General features: G+C 46.7%; 1 protein-coding gene across 1 annotated transcript in view; it reads right to left on the bottom strand.

Annotated features, from left to right (window-relative positions):
* The window catches only part of Snx29 (sorting nexin 29), a 384,257-nt gene extending 368,792 nt beyond the window's left edge, over nucleotides 1-15,465 (bottom strand). The window contains exon 1 of the mRNA XM_026385539.2: nucleotides 15,387-15,465. Within this exon, the coding sequence (XP_026241324.2) occupies nucleotides 15,387-15,393 (7 nt within the window). The 5' untranslated portion in view covers nucleotides 15,394-15,465. The remainder of the gene's footprint in view (nucleotides 1-15,386) is intronic.
* Nucleotides 15,466-15,993: the final 528 nt, after the last annotated feature.

The raw sequence follows: 15,993 nt of genomic DNA, 5'->3' as shown, positions 1-15,993 counted from the left end.
ATTTAACTTTTAAATGTGTGGCAAGCAACGCTCTAAGCGGCAAGGTCACAGGAGTGTGCCACTTTCCCACGGAGCTAAAATCTACCAGCAAGTGATGTTAGAAAGCCAGGCCATAAAGAAAAACGAAACAGAGGGGTGAGATAGGAAGGAAGAGGGCCACTTAGTCAGTGCAGCCATAGGGGCTTCTTTACACAGATGGCATTTGAACTGAGCCCTCTATAAAGAGGAGGAACAGCCTTGGAAAAAAAACAGAAGGGCAAAAAATCCAGGCACAGCAAACAGCTGGGGGCCTTAGTCTTCCAGGACTAGAAGGAAGTCTGCCGTGACTTGAGCAAAACAGAAAGGAACCATCAGACAGGCAGGCAGAGGCCAGTCACAGGGGGTCCGTGGACAAGGATAAAGGTTTAGATTTGCTCCAATTTGAACACTAATTGATGTGATCCTAACACAAGACTGCCCCTTTACAGCCTGTGTGAGGACCACATACCAAGGCTCTTGCCTTATTCCAAGCCTGGAGAGAAAAACAGGAAGTTGATATTCCAGGACACACAGTAAAACAACCAATACATCAGATGCTACCACGTTTTGTTTTTTTTTTTTGGGGGGGGGTTACTGGGGATTGAACTCAGGTGCACTTGGCCACTGAGCCACATCCACAGCCCTATTTTGTATTTTACTTAGAGACAGAGTCTCACTGAGCTGCTTAATGTCTTACTGTTGCTGAGGCTGGCTTTGAATTTGTGGTCCTCCCAAGCCGCGGGGATTACAGATGTGCGCCACCACTGCCCAGTAAGAAGAGGGTCTTAACAAGGAAAACATTCCCAACAGAAGAGAATGGCCATCGTCATTCAGGATGGGTACAGACCTACCTGCCCAAGACCCTCCAACACCTCCCTTGACACCTGTGTCTATCAATAAATCCTGCTCCTACCAGGCACAGTAGTGCACACCTGTAATCCCAGCAGCTCAGGAGGCTGAGGCAAGAGGATAGAGAATTCAAAGCCAAACTAGCAATTTAGCAAGACCCTGACTCAAAATAAAAAAAATAAAAAGGACTGGGGATGTGGCTCAATGGTTAAGTGCCCCTGGGTTTAATCTCTAGTACAAAAATAAAATAAGATACACCCTGTCCCTTGCACTTCCCTCCTTTTTAACATCAGAATACAGAAGTTGGGCCTTCTGCTTTTCTTTTTCCAAGTACTAGACCCAACAACTACTTGCCCTTGGGCAATGCCAATGGGAAACTTGACAGAGTTTTGCTCCTGGAAACGCCTTTGCTATTTTTCACATTATAAAAGTAATTTATGTGAAAAATGCAATAAAAACAAATCAGAAAAAAATATACAAGGAAAATAATCTCCATCACCTCACTACTGACATTCTAACACAGTGCTTCTCAAACTAACATGCACATGCATCTCCAGGGCATCTTGTTAAAAGGCAGGTTCTAGGGCTAAGGTTGTGGCTTAGTGGAAGAGCACTCACCTAGCACTGGGTTCAATCGTCAGCACCACATAAAAAATTAATAAATAAATAAAATAAAAAATACTTTTTTTAAAAAAAAGGCAGGTTTTGATTCAGAAGGTGAACAGTGGGGCCTGAGATCCTGCATTTCTCACAGGCTTCCAGGTGATGTTGGTTGGCTCCTGACCTACACTTGAACAGAAAGAATTTAGCACATATACCTCTTGATATGCACAATAATCCTAGACATCTCTTAGGGTACTTTGCTGTCCTGCTTGTTCTAAGTGACATGTCAGCAGCCTCCTGGGCCTTACTTTGCAAAATCTCTCTCATCATGGGGGTTGGGAGGCAGCCGATATTCTACAGAAAAGCAACCTGAGATTATACAGGTCTCAATCCAGAGGTTCACTTCCCCAGCTGTGATCTCTTCTGCAAGCAGGAAGCACTCAAATGAGACAATCCTGATCTTAGGACACCTGTGGCCATCTTAGCCCTGAAGAGGGGTTGTAAGAAGGGAGTCTCATAGGACACAGGGTGCACAGGTGACCTCGAGGACACTTATCAATGGTGAAGTGCCCAGAGAGGCCCCTGGCTATGAGGAATCTTGGGAGGAGCACTGAGTGGGAAGTCATAAGACATGAGTACTCATCCAAGCCAAGCTCCTTGGTATTCATGTGACAGGGACAATCACTTCCCTTCCCTGGGTACTGATTTCTGCATAAGATCATGCCCTCCTAGTCAGCTCTACAGTCTGCAAACCCAGGGACCCTGTGAAGACAGGAAGATAGAGAAATCAATGTCCTCTTTCTTACCTTACCCCAGTGACAGGCAGAGAATGCACCCCCACACATGCCCAGGCCAGAAGAATCCTCCAGCTTTAAGCACTACAGCCACCCAAAAGGAGCAGCAAGCTGATGCCCACTACTGAGCCCCGGCTACGGGTAAGTCGGTAAAGGACTGGCTTATTCAACCTTTAACAGAAGGTACAGGGGCTCCATTCAACAGAGAGCACCAAGGCCCAGACAGGAAATGACCCAGAGCTAGACCAGGGGAAATGTCAAAGAGAGACTCAACTCCAAGTCCACTGGCTCATGGCAGTGCCACCTGCTAAATCCTGCTCACCCCTGTTACAAACCTGCTGCTACAGCCCACTGATAGTTCTGAAGGCATTTCTCTGTGATACTTGAGTGACCAAACCCCAGCCCTCTTGTTCCTTCTCCAGGGGCAGCCCCAGCCAACACCATCAACCAGAAAGCCAGAGGAGGATTTTTTTCCCATTTCTTGTTAGATCACTACCAAAATGAGAATGGAAAATGGAAAGGAGCTCAGGGAATCCCTCCCAGCCCCACACAGCTGTCAGAACTGCAGTCATCCTGCCACTCTCTAACACAGGCACCACAGGCCCTCGTGAAATCCTATCACCTGGTGTGTATGTAGGTGCCACCTATTGTCTCTCTTTTTGGGAGGCGGGGGGGCAGTACCAGGGATTGAACTCAGGGGCACTCGACCACTGATCCACACCCCAACCCTATTTTGTATTTTATTTAGAGACAGGGTCTCACTGAGTTGCTTAGTGCCTCACTTTTGCTGAGGTTGGCTTTGAACTTGTGATCCTCCTGCCTCAGCCTCCTGAGACACTGGGATTGCAGGCATGCGCCACCACATCTGGCTTGTTGTCTTTGATGTTTAGAGTCCTTAGGATGTAATGTTTAATTTCATGTGTAAATCCATTAGAGTCCTAAATTAATTTTTACCACAAGGCTCTGGTCTTGTGCCTGGAGTCTCCTTTCAAGTTAAGGGGCTGCCCGGGAAGAAAGAGTGGAAGAACAAGATAGGCCTATCCCTAACTACTCACCTGTCTGCCTTAAGCACTTCATCAGAGACCACCTCCTAGGCCACTGAGTGAGTGAATGCACAGGACACACCCAGACCAGGGCCTAGTATATACCGAGTACTTTATACTCGTCCAATTTCACTGTTTTTGTTGCTGGCAGCTTACACACCAGAGGCTTCAAGACTTCTGGCTCCAAGAAGTCCTTTCAACACCAAAGTACAGGCAAAGCTATCTAATCCGTACTCCTGGGTCTAGTGTCCTACAGGATGAAAAGGTAAACCAGGGTCCCCTGGGGAGGAAAAATGAGCAAAATGCAAGCATGTGCTTGCCATGTTCCTACTGTACTCCTGGCCAACAACTTTGGAGGCCCAGGGGAGAGTAGGTCACCTGATCGAGGCCACATACATATTTAAACAGTGGTATTTTCTCTGCCTCTCATTGCAGTGGTGGAGACATTTCTCTCGTCTGAGGCTAACTGTGAAATCCTTGCTATAACCAAAGCTGGAATGAGAGGAAAGAAAAGAAGGCCATGTTCTTTGGATGCATACCAAGAATTCTGCCCCAAATCACACAGCAATGCAAGAGCCAAGGTGAAGGTAGGGCCCTGGTCCCCCTGACTCAGACCAGTGTTCCTGTCACCACACCACACTGCCATCCTGCTGGGGGAGGAGGGGAGGTTCACTGAGGAACTCAAGCTGGAGCTGTGCCTCCCAAACTGAGAAGACTAAGACATTAAGTCCAGACACACACACAGCTAGACGTCACCAGGACCTGGGGGACAGGGGAGAAGTTAGGGTTTCCTCTGGCTGATGAAAAGGTGATGACTCCACAAAGCTGCAAACGTACTAAATGCCACTTAGCTGCTCATTTTTAAACAATTCACCTCTGTGTGAATTCCAACTCAAGGAAGAGAGAAGGACTGTAACAGGTAGATGCTGGCCAAGAGGACATTCCAAGGCAAAGGAACAACTGCAGGAGAGTCCCCCAAGGGCAGAAGGAGATGACTCCAGGGAACACCCAGTCCTAAGTGACACATAGTAGAAAACCTTCACTTCTTTTGTGCACTTCTGAATGCCCAGAGGAGAGTGTCTGACATAGAAGTCCCTAACATCTGGATCAGTATGGAAATATTTTGGATTATCACCGCTGCAAGGGTGCCACTGGCATCCAGTGGATAGAGGGCCAGGGTGTGCTGAATACCTGCAGTGCCCAGAATGGTCTCCACGACCAAGCACTATCTAGTCCAAAACATCCACAGTGCTGCAGCTGAGAAATCCTAGTTTAACTGCCCCATTTTATAGGTGGCAAAATTGAGGCTCCAAAAAGCTAAGTAACTTACACTTCCACTTGTGCTCTGAGTCCCACCTCCTCTCACCTGCTCAAGACCATGCTCCAGCATCATCAATTATTCCTCCCCACCTATCTGATTCCTTCAGCACTCCAGGATGTCAATAGTATCCCCAGATTTAATTTTTAAAACCAGGCCTTGCTCCCACAGCCCCTCCAGCTACAACCACATTTCTCCAGGCCCTGGGACGGCCACCCCACCCCCCAACCCCTGCCTGCTGTTCCCAGATGGCCCTTAGGCTTTGATCTCCTTCATGTGCACTGATTATCTACACAGTGGCCAGAACATCTGGAAGCACAGAATAATACATTATAAACAACTTACTGATATTACAGGATACACAGAATGATACTGTGTGATCCATTCAATATGCCCTACAAAACCCCAGCGAGCAGCATTTCCACGAGCCCTGCCTGTGCATCTGCAATGGGTTGTCTCAGACGATTTGTGCTTCTGGTGTTCACTGGAAAAACCTGCACCTTTAACAAGTGGGGGTCGGCGAACAGTTTCTATAAAGATCCAGACAGTCAATATTTTAGGCTTTGTGTGCCACAGGGTTGTTTTCACGACTCCTCACCCCCACCCCTGTGGTGTGACAGCAGCCTTAGATGAGGTGTTAATGAGCAGGCTTGGGGCTGAATTTAACAGACCACTACCCTACCAGAACGAATGCCGAATGCCGGGGGAGAGGGGCTTGATAATGAAAATAATAGTGTCTGATTCAGAAGTCACGGCGGACCCCCAGCACCACGTTACAGACCCCCCAGCAGGCTGTGGCCAGCCCACACCATCATCACATTCCCATCTTCCTTTCCCTTTTACCAAGACCCCTGCACAGACCTGAGCAGAGGACAGGCACGTCCCCCGCCTGCCCACTGCTGGAACGCACACACCTACACCTGCAGGCATCAGGTAGGAATTAATAGCAGCTGTTGCTGTTGCTGTTGCTGTTGCTGCTATTAATTCCTGCCCACCTCCAAAGCACACCACCATTCCCAATTTTTTTTAAAAAAAGGAGAGAAAACAGAAGTTAAAGACAAGAAGAGCAGAGGAACTGCCAATAGATGCAGGAGCATGTACGTGACCCTGCAAGGCAGAGAATGGAAATGAAAGAGGTGCAGGGAGGGCAGAAGGCAGGGTGAGGTAGAGACTGCAGCTGGGCAAAGGCCCCTTAGGTGGCAGTTGCTGCTCAGTTCCAGGTGACAACAGCACCTTGCAGCAGTATCAGCAAGGGCCCCATCTCCTGATTTTCCAAGAGGCTGGAAAACCAGATTTTCATGTCAATTGTTGGTACCTAATTATACTCTTTTTAGAACTGTGTTCCAGCCAGATCTTCATGAACCAAACATAACTTGCCATTCTGTGATACACAGTTCACCTTCACGACTACCTGTAAGGTAGAGCTGGCAGCCCTGCTATGAAAGATGAAGAAACTGATGCTTGGAACCATGGATCACTTAGCCAAAGAAGAGACCAGAGGTGACAGAGCCAATATTTTATCCCCATCCATGCCTTCCAACCTCTAGAGCAGACCAACCCCTTGGGCAACTCAACTTTAGAAGACTCCTTCTGTGAAATATCACCAAAGAAAACCAATCTCCTGGTGATTGGTTCAAATGGTACCTTCTCTGAGAAACCTTCCTGCCACCTCACAGACACAATAAACTGTTCTGCTTCCCTGGCCCTCCAGTCAAGCCACATCCCTGACAAATTCTCTATTATGGAAAGGATTGTGAGTAATCACAACTGCCCTAGGTGAGAGTCTATTGTGGGCTGAAAGGGAGCATAACTGAACCTCCACTCACAGAAAACTCAACAACTCTTTTTGGGGGGGTTCAGTCATGCTCCCTTTCTCCCAAAACAGACCGCTGAGCCACATCTCCAGCCCTATTTTGTATTTTATTTAGAGACAGGGTCTCACTGAGTTGCTTAGTGCCTTGCCATTGTTGAGGCTGGCTTTGAACTCGTGATCCTCCTGCCTCAGAACAAAGACTCTAGTGGGTTCTCTAGGTGACTGCTTTAAAAGGGGAGGGCCAGACCAACCCAGGACACAGTATCTGTCCCAAACATACCAGCAGTGGAATAGGCAGTAGTCTGCTCAAACATTAGCTCATACACAGATGAATGGGTGACCATTCTTCCTCCCAGGACTGTGGAGTAAAGCAGCGCTGCTGAGGGAGGACAAAAGGTCAGATCATCCACCATCACACAGTGGAAAGAGGCAGGCTCTGCCTTGAGACAGATGGGCTCCTGATGTCTAAGATCAAAGACCAAGCCAACAGCAATTCACAAATGAGCAAAGAATAGGGCCATCAATTTTCTCTAGAGCAGGGATGGGCAAACATTTTCTGAAAAGAGCAAAACAGTAAATATTTTTGGCTTTGCAAGCCATCGGACCTCTGTTACAGTTACTCAATGCTGCTATTGTAGTATGAAAGCATCTATAGACAATAGGAAACGAATGGGTATGGCTGGGTGCCAATAAAACTTTATTCACAAATTAGGCCGCTGGCCCAGCATGCTAATCTCTGCTGTAGGAAAAACACTAAAATGGCAGTGTTCAAATATTTTGAAGAGAAAGTGTACCTTCCCTCATGGTTGCAAAAAGGCTAAGTATACACTTACTAATAACCACCATTCAACAAAATTTTATATTTATATAATTAACCAAGAAATATTTAAAAGGAAAACTCCCTGTGTGCTAAACTATAGAAAATCAGAATCAGATGCACCCACTGACAGTGATATACTGACACAGTGAGTTCTGAAAAACGATGTGCAGCACACATCAAAAGCTAAAATTATACATATGTGTATGTATATGTGTGTGTATATACATACATACATATGTGTGTATGTGTGTGTGTATACACACAAACACACACACACACACATATATAATACCCTTTGACACCTTGAACACTAAAGGGGAGGAACGGGGGAAATAAGAAAAAGAATAAATAACTACTTCATCAGTCCCTCCATCTTCCAGGTGCTAAGTAAAGCACTACACATTTGCTTCGATTTCCATTTTTTAAAGGGAGAGTTAAGAGTCAAAGAAGTTCCAACCTTTGCCCAAGTTAAATAGAGAGTTAAATCCAGGACATCTGCATCCAGAGCTTTTCCCACCACAGCATAATGACTGCCTGAACACAGCAAAAGGGGCACAAAGATTTTCAATGCAGTGTCCTAGAAGAGGGATCAGTAAACTACAGGCCACGTGCCAAATCCAGCTATTGCCTGTCTTTCTAAATAAAGTTTTATTGGAACACAGTCATGTCCTTTCATGTCTGTATTGCCTGCAACTCCTTTCATGCTACAACAGCAGGATAAGTACTTGGGGTGGAGACCAGATGGCCCAGGAGGCAGAAAATATTTACTATCTGGCCCTTCACTGAAAACATTTGCCATTCCTGTCCCACAACATCATAAATGGAATTTGCTTTCTTTTGCTACAATGACAGAAAGCCTACCTAACCACTGTACATTAATTTCACCAAATGTTATACTGCCTTTTAAAATATTGTGTAGAGAAGGAACATGGGTAAATGCTATGAAATGGAAACACTAGTTCAAATGGAAGCTCAATGCAATTATGTAGAATACATACATAAGCTTTAAACAAAGAAATGTAATACCTAAATATTTAATGTGCTAGGTACATTCTCTATTTTCATAATTGTCTCTAATTTAATTTTGGTTTATTGCTTTAATATTTTTTTTTAAGTTGGAGGAGGAATGAGCAGATTCCAACATCCACAGGCACAAGCAAAGGAAATTGAGATGGGTGTGGGTATGATTGTTCCTTCCTCAGAAAGTAGGGCACTAGGCCCAACAGGGTGCTACCAGGTAGCAAAGGAAGCACTACTACCAGACCTCTAAGGGGTTCTTGGGTCAGCAAGCAGGAGCCATGGCCAGGAAATGTCCTCACCCCTGTAGGATTCAAACTCTGCTCACCAAATCTGCTCCCCCACAGCCTCTCCCACCTCAGTAAAAAGCAATCTCACTCCTTCTAGCTGCTCAGGAGCAAAACCAAGGGGTCAAGCACCTCATTAAGGCCTCTACTCACATATTACTCTCCCAGTGAGGCCTTCCTACCACCCCCACCCAAAATTATAACAACCCATTCCTCTATTTCTTCCTCCATCCAGGCATATAGCAGAACAGACTTCACCCTTGGGCTCCGGACAGCGCTTATGATCTAGTCCTGGCCAACCAGATGCACAGCGATAGGCTCCAGGATGACCACATGGGCAGCCAGACCCTGTGTTTCAGCCCTAGGACTTTTCCTGGAGCACAAGGGAAAAGGCCAACTCTTTATCCAAGTGTTGCGATGCTATAGGATGTGGTCCAAGAGCCACTGGGAGGTCTCTTGCCTCTGTGGAGGAAGGGCTGCTTATGGATGAAGCCAACAGAGAGTAAAGTAGAGTTGAAAGCTGGACAGGTGATCCTGATGACTCCCTAAGCACCTGGATCCAGCCGCGTCTGAAGCTGGCCAGAATAATCCTTAAAGTTTTCCAGTAAGACACTATATATTCCCATGTTGCTGAAATCAGTTTAATCAAATGAAGAATCTTGGCTAATACACACAGCATTACCCCAGCAGAACCCTTTGTGGTAAGTTTACTCAGCTTGCCCCAACAGACACCAACGTACAGCCCTTTGCAAAGTGATAAGAGGATGCACCAAACCGTCACCCAGTAAAGGTTTGCTGAATGTTGGACCCTGAATTTCTGGCCAGTCTCTGCTGCCACCGGCACCCTCACCCTTACTGACAACATTCTAAACTAGCATCATTGCTTTAACCAAAAAAAAAAAAAAAAGCAACCAGTACTGGGAAATCACCCTCAAGACATAACCCCCCAAAAGGAAAACTTTCTGCACAAAAATGTTCACTGCATCATTATTTACAACAGAAAGGAAGGGAGGAAGAGAGCAAGGGGAAAAGACAGGCCGGAAGGCGTCTCCACAAGCAAAGAGTTCAAAAACTGTGCTACATGCAAGATGACGTAATCCATACAAGTGACCAGTATGGAGACCAGACAGCAATGTGGTAGAGCTGTATCCTGAAATGTTAGGGGAACTAGCAAAAGGCAACGTTTATATGATGATGATACAATTACTTCATCTCATACCGGTATTTCTCAATCTTTTCTATTATCTTCCCCTTTAGGATTCATCCTAGACATTTTTATCCTAATCACCGGCCCCATGCAATTTTAACACCACAGATTTAATGTATATCTGGTTGTGTGCCACATGCTTATCTGTGTTCTACACACAGGAGTGGATCTTAACCTCCCCTGAGAACCTCTTCTCGCCCCCTTCAGGGTACCAGCACCCCCCCCCCCCCCGAGAATGCATATCCTACGTGTGCAGATGGGGGCAGGACGCAGGTGCTTATCTGCAAGTGGGTTCACATTGCCAGAATCTAGAGAAGCCCATGAAATCTTGGATTTCAGTTCCAATTTTAAAAGCACTAAGAATCTGACTTCCTATTAGTCACCCAGACAGAGTCATGCGACACAACAGCAGGAGTCCTTGTCGGTGGGATGTAGTCCACCGCACCTGCTAGCAGACGAGTTGGTCGACCGTCTGCAGACAGCAGAACATTTACTTCTTACATTCTCCAATAACAGGCCGACCCCATGCCTTCCTGAGGAAAAAAAATATATTAATAGCATCACTTTTCTGCTTTGAATGAAAACCACAAGAATTCTTTTTTTTTTCCATTCACTTGTTTCAGCTGTTTTCTTTATTCCAAGTACAAATCACTGCTGGAGAGGACCCAGTCAAAGCCAAGCAGAAAACCATGACCTTCGACATTTCAGAAAAATGAGAAAAAGTGGCCAAATGTACATAAACATTAGACAAGAAATAGCAGCAAACGACCCACTAAGCGCAGAACTCTGACCTATCAGCCCTTAAAGGCCCTTAAAGCTTATCTGTTTCATAAATCATGCAACTTCTCTGGACCTGGCAGCCCCATCTTTGAAGCAGCGATTTCAGTCTTTCTAAAGTCAGAACAATTCTTGAAAGAATAATCATGGATAGAAAGGTGCAGCCAGGACCCTCCAGCATAGTTGAACAAAAGACTATGCTTGGGAACAACAACGGCTTTCTGGCCCTACTAGTTTTCCTTTCCCAGTAGAAACAAAAGCATCAACTGGAAATCAGAATTCCTCAGCCAGAGGAGGCTAGCAATCAAGCATTCCTATCTACGGAATTCTCCAAGGACAACAAATAAATTGTGGCCACTGCCTCTCAGAGACACCCACCCCCAAGCAAGGGAAGGTGAAAAAGACAGGCCAGCAGGCGTCTCCCCAAGCAGGTGTCTTTCTTTCTGACAGTTTGTTTACTTATATGCACATATATGAATCCACAATGCTGTCTTGCCTGCCTGCCTTATTTGGCGTCAAAGCATATATTTTAGGTATAATTCTATACCCTGTTTTTTTTTCCCACAGAACTTTAATGATAAGATGTAGCCACAGTGATGTGTATAAAATCATACTATTCCTTTCAACATCCTTGCATTTTCTGTCATGTGACCATACCACATTAAGTTTTTCCCCTCCACTATTAATGGTCATGTTGGTGGTTTCTGGCCACTTTAAACTCACTTTAAAATACATTTATCACGTGTTTGCATTATCTAGGGCCATACCACTTCCTGGTTATTTGCACTTGATGTATTCAACCTTGAACCCATCAGACCTCTGATTCTACTCATACATTTTTAACTCAAAAATACATATAATTGCCAATTTATAGGATCTACAAGAAACTGGAAAGCATGTTAAGCCACACCAAAATGAGACAATGGCCAAATCCTGCAAAGAATCCTTAGGATAAATGACTTGGTTTCCTTCAACTCAAACTACAACAGGAACAAATTTTGCAAATATACTGATAAGGGGCTTGTATCCAGCAATTATATAGAATTCTTACAGCTCAACAATAAAATGACAAACCCAACTTTAAACCTGGACAAAGGATCTGAATAGACACTTCTCCAAAGAAGTATACAACTGGCCAACAGGCACATGGAGGGATGCTTAGTATCACTCTAGTTATTAGGGAAATGCAAATCAAAACCACAGAGGTGCCACTTCACACTCCCTAGAATGTCTATTATCCAAGACTGTTGGGAAGAATGTGGAGAAGCAACCCTTCCATCCTGGTGGGAATGTAAAATGCTACAGACAGGTGGACAGTCTGACCCAGCTCCTCAGATGGTTAAACCAAACAAACATGCCCAGTGATTCCACTCTTAGCTCTGTTGACCAGGAGAAATGAAAAACCGCCCACACACCAACCTGTGAAGTGTCACAGCAGCATTATTCTTAGCAAAAAGATGGCAACAATCCAAATGTCCATCCACCCTTGAAGGCTCAAACCAACCACGAAATAGTCACATGGTGGAATATTATTTGGTCACAAAAAGGAACCTCAAGAACATGACATTAGTGAAAAAAAAAGCCAAACATGAAGGTCACAGCTTGCATGATTTCATTTATAAAAAATATTCACAGTAGACAAATGCATAGAGGGGGCTGGGGTGGGGCCTGAGGGGTGACCGCTAAAGAATCCAGAGCTTCTTTTTGGGGTAACAGAAACATTCTAAAATTGATGTCTGCACAATTCTGTGAATACACTAAAAAATTTATAAGAAATTAAACTAAAAATAGTCTCTTTGTCTTTTAAATCATTTAGGTCTCTTTCAAACAACTTGACTATGTAAAATTAGATGCTGAGTTTTAAAAGTACATTATAAAATAAAATCATAAGACAATCATGGAAACTGGAGTAGATATTTGATACTAGTAAGGAATTATTTGTTTTTCATGGGCATGGTAACAAAAATAAGTTGTGTTTTTAACAAGGAGTTCCTGTATTTTAGAGATACACATTAAAATATGTATAGATACAAGGATATACTGTCTGAGACTTGCTTGCAAAATAACCTTGGAAGAGGGAAAACAGGCATGGATATAAGTGAAATTATCATGAGCTGTCAAATCTCTGTGATGGTTCACTATACTACTTTTTCCACTTTCATGATATTTGAAATCATCTATTTATAAAAGGGGCGAGGGTCTCACTGAGACTCTGTCTTTATATAAAATATAAAAAGGGTGGGGGATATGGCTCAGTGTTAAGCGCCCCAGAGTTCAATCCCCTGTACAAAAAAAGGGGGTGGGATAAAAGAAAGAGAGGGAATATTTCCCTACCTACCACATTACCTTTATTTTATTTATCACATTATTTTATTGCGTGCCAATTATCAATCCCAAAAGTGAGGAAACTCACTTTAAAATGCATTCTCAAGAAACAATTAAAAATACCCTTGGACTTCCCCCTTCACCCTCCACAACCACTTTTTCCGACTCAATTGCAAACTTTCCAAAAGAAGGCTTTCATCTTTAATGCTTGTGTCCATTTGTTTGATCTCTATGTGTTGGTCTCCTTTTATAATTTGCCTTTAGACCTAATAATTTTTTCATTAAATTTAAAAATAGAAGTTTTAAATGAGTTTTGATTCTAAGCTAAGTGGCTCCTTGAAAGAGAAAATGATCAATTTCCTTTGGCTTCTCAATTTCATTTCCTCCTCTGATAAAGATAAAAGAGAGAACGGTCCAGAACTTTTGAGTTTATGGCAAGGACTCCTTGGTCATATAAAAAGGAAAAGATTATCCAGGTGAAGTAGCACACATCTGTAGTCCCAGCCACTAGGGAGGTTGAGGCACAAGGATCCCAAGAACAAGGTCAGCCTGAGGAACTTTGTGAGACCCTGTCTTAAGATAAAAACAGTTGGGGATGTAACTCAGTGGGTTCAATTCCAAGTATCACAAAAAAAAAAAAAAGGAAAATGTTGGGGCTGAGGGTGTAGCTCAGTGGTAGAGCTCATGTTTAGCATGCATGAGGCCACAAAGATTTTGAAAGATTGCACAGTCCTAGCCCATGTTTCAAGAAACAGCCTTGCCCCCACTACACCCAACACAGAGTCTTTACAGAAGTGACAGCTCTAACTTCCTGACAATGAACCATGTGAGAAGCACAATACCAATCAGTTTACCTGACCAATGTTATTTAGTTGTCACAGCAAGCCTAGGAGACAGGTGCTATTATGTATCCTCATTTAGCAGAGACTTTCAGAATGGTCAAGTAACTTAGCCTAAATCACAGAGCTTTAAGTAGCAAAGTTAATCCCAAATGTCTGGCTCCAGAACCTGTACTTATACCCAGCAACGTCACCTCAAAGTGAAAGCGAGCTCATGACATCTTTGCAGTGCTATCACTAATATCCGAGGATCAGAATATTCATTAGATCCAATCATTTGCTTTGGCAACAGAAGGTGAACTATCTCCCGGACACCCCTGTCACCAAGCCATTCATTAGGACCATCAATTTCATAAATCTTGCTCTTGAGCAGCAAACACAAAAGGCGTGTAATTTACCTTGAAGATCCACAGAGATAAGTTTAACATGAAAAGCAAATTATCACCTTTGCCTTGCCCCCCTACCCCCACCCCCAACACCTCCAGAAATGCCTAGATGGAAGGAGAGGGCCAAGGGCCCTGGATGTGGGGATTGTTGAGAAATAACTGAACAGTGAGAGAAAAACAGACACTATGAGGGTAGGCGGGTCCTCTGAAGTGAATCCAGATCCCAGAGTGGCTGGAAAAACAGTCAGGGGCCAGCTGAGAGGCTTCCCTGAGTCACTCCCATCTCCACACACAACACCCAAGAATGACTTAGCACCAAAACACCAATAGGAATCTTTAGAGGGAGGACAGGAGGGTGAACAGAGTCAGAGTCAAGTCACTAAACTTCAGAAACGACCAGCAGTCTACACCCACCTCCCTCTAACTTCCAGCGTCCCCACCAAACCCACCCCCTCTCTGGCGGCGCGGGGAGGGGCTAGAGCAAAGCAACAGTCGCCAGATGGGCTCAGCATTGGGCAAGAAGGGAAGGGCTATAGGACAGGACAAGAGAGACCTCAAACGATGAGCTGAGAGAAGAAATGGAAGGGGCTGGAGTAGGGAAGAATAACCCCAACGTAAAAAGCTAGGACTGGGGAGGGAAGCTGAGCCGGGTAAGTAGGAACAACTGGTGGCTAGAAGAGCACTGGGGGACGGGGTGGAGGGAACAAGAGCGAAGAGAGAGACAAAGGGGCGGAGAGCTGAGAGACCCCTGGGGACTAGGAGCTGCCGGTCTGGGTTTGCTGACAGCGGGTCCCGGGATCAGCAACCAAGGATGCTCGGAGGCGCTTTCTGCAGGTGGGGAACCGGGTGCCAGGGGACCAGGGGACCAGGGGCCTGGGCGGGGGATGACAGGGCAGCGGCGCCCGTAGCTGGAGCCGGGACTCCGGCGGGTCAACGAGGGAGGAGAAACTGCCCACCCAAAGGCTCCCAACTGGGGATCTGCTAACGGGGCGCGGGGCTGGGGCACTGGGAGGGTCTGGGGGCAGGCATCGAGGAGCTGGTCCTGCCCGGGGACAGGAGTCAGGGACGGGGAGTGCCTGGCCTCGGGCGATCGGAGACCTGCAGGGGGCCAGGGGCCGGGACCCCGGCGGATCGGTGGCGGGATCGGGAGCCAGGGAGATGGGGAGATGGGCCGGGGTCTGCGGGCGATCGGGGCGATCCGGGCGCGAGGACTCGGGGCCGGAGTGTGCAGCTGCAGCGGCGGGAGCCGGGGCGGCAGGGGCGGGTGACAGCGGCGGGGCCGCCACTCACCGCTCATGATGCCGCTCCTCTGGCGGGTGCCTGCGCCGCGCCGCCGCCGCCGCGTCTGCCGCCGCCGCGCTCTACAAGGGCCGAGAGACAGCGCGCGCGCCCCGCCCGCCGCCCCGCCCCGGAAGTAGAGCTCGTCGCCGCCTAGGCCCCGCCCCCGTCCCGGAAGGTAAACACGGGCGTCCGCCGGAGCGTGAGGGCTGAGGAGGGTGGCGGCGGCCGCCGGTGAGCGGTGCGTTTTTCCGCCTGCTGCGCGTCACACCTCGGTGCTGGCGCCAGAGAGCAAGGCCATGAGTAAGGAGAAAACAGGGATCCTGACAGGGGTGACAATCGCGAAGGAAACAGAGCCGTGGACTAAACGTGGGCACGGGCAGAGGGCAGTCCCGGAGGGCCTCTCTGAGGAGGCGACTTCGGGGAGGGGGGGGGCCGTACCTGCGCGGTGAGAGGGAGCCGCACCGGAGGGTGAGCGAGGGGAGAGCGGGGACCCCGAGGGCGCGGGAGCTCCTGCCCCGCAGGGTAGTTGGCGCTTTCCTGCCCACCTCCAGGCGGGCGAGGGAATGGAGGTCCTCGTAAGTAACCCAGCGGAGTGACAGTCTGAACTGGTGGCAAG

Source organism: Urocitellus parryii, chromosome 9, assembly GCF_045843805.1.
Source record: "Urocitellus parryii isolate mUroPar1 chromosome 9, mUroPar1.hap1, whole genome shotgun sequence".
Taxonomy (NCBI): Eukaryota; Metazoa; Chordata; class Mammalia; order Rodentia; family Sciuridae; genus Urocitellus; species Urocitellus parryii.
This window is presented reverse-complemented; position numbering and strand designations above follow the sequence as displayed.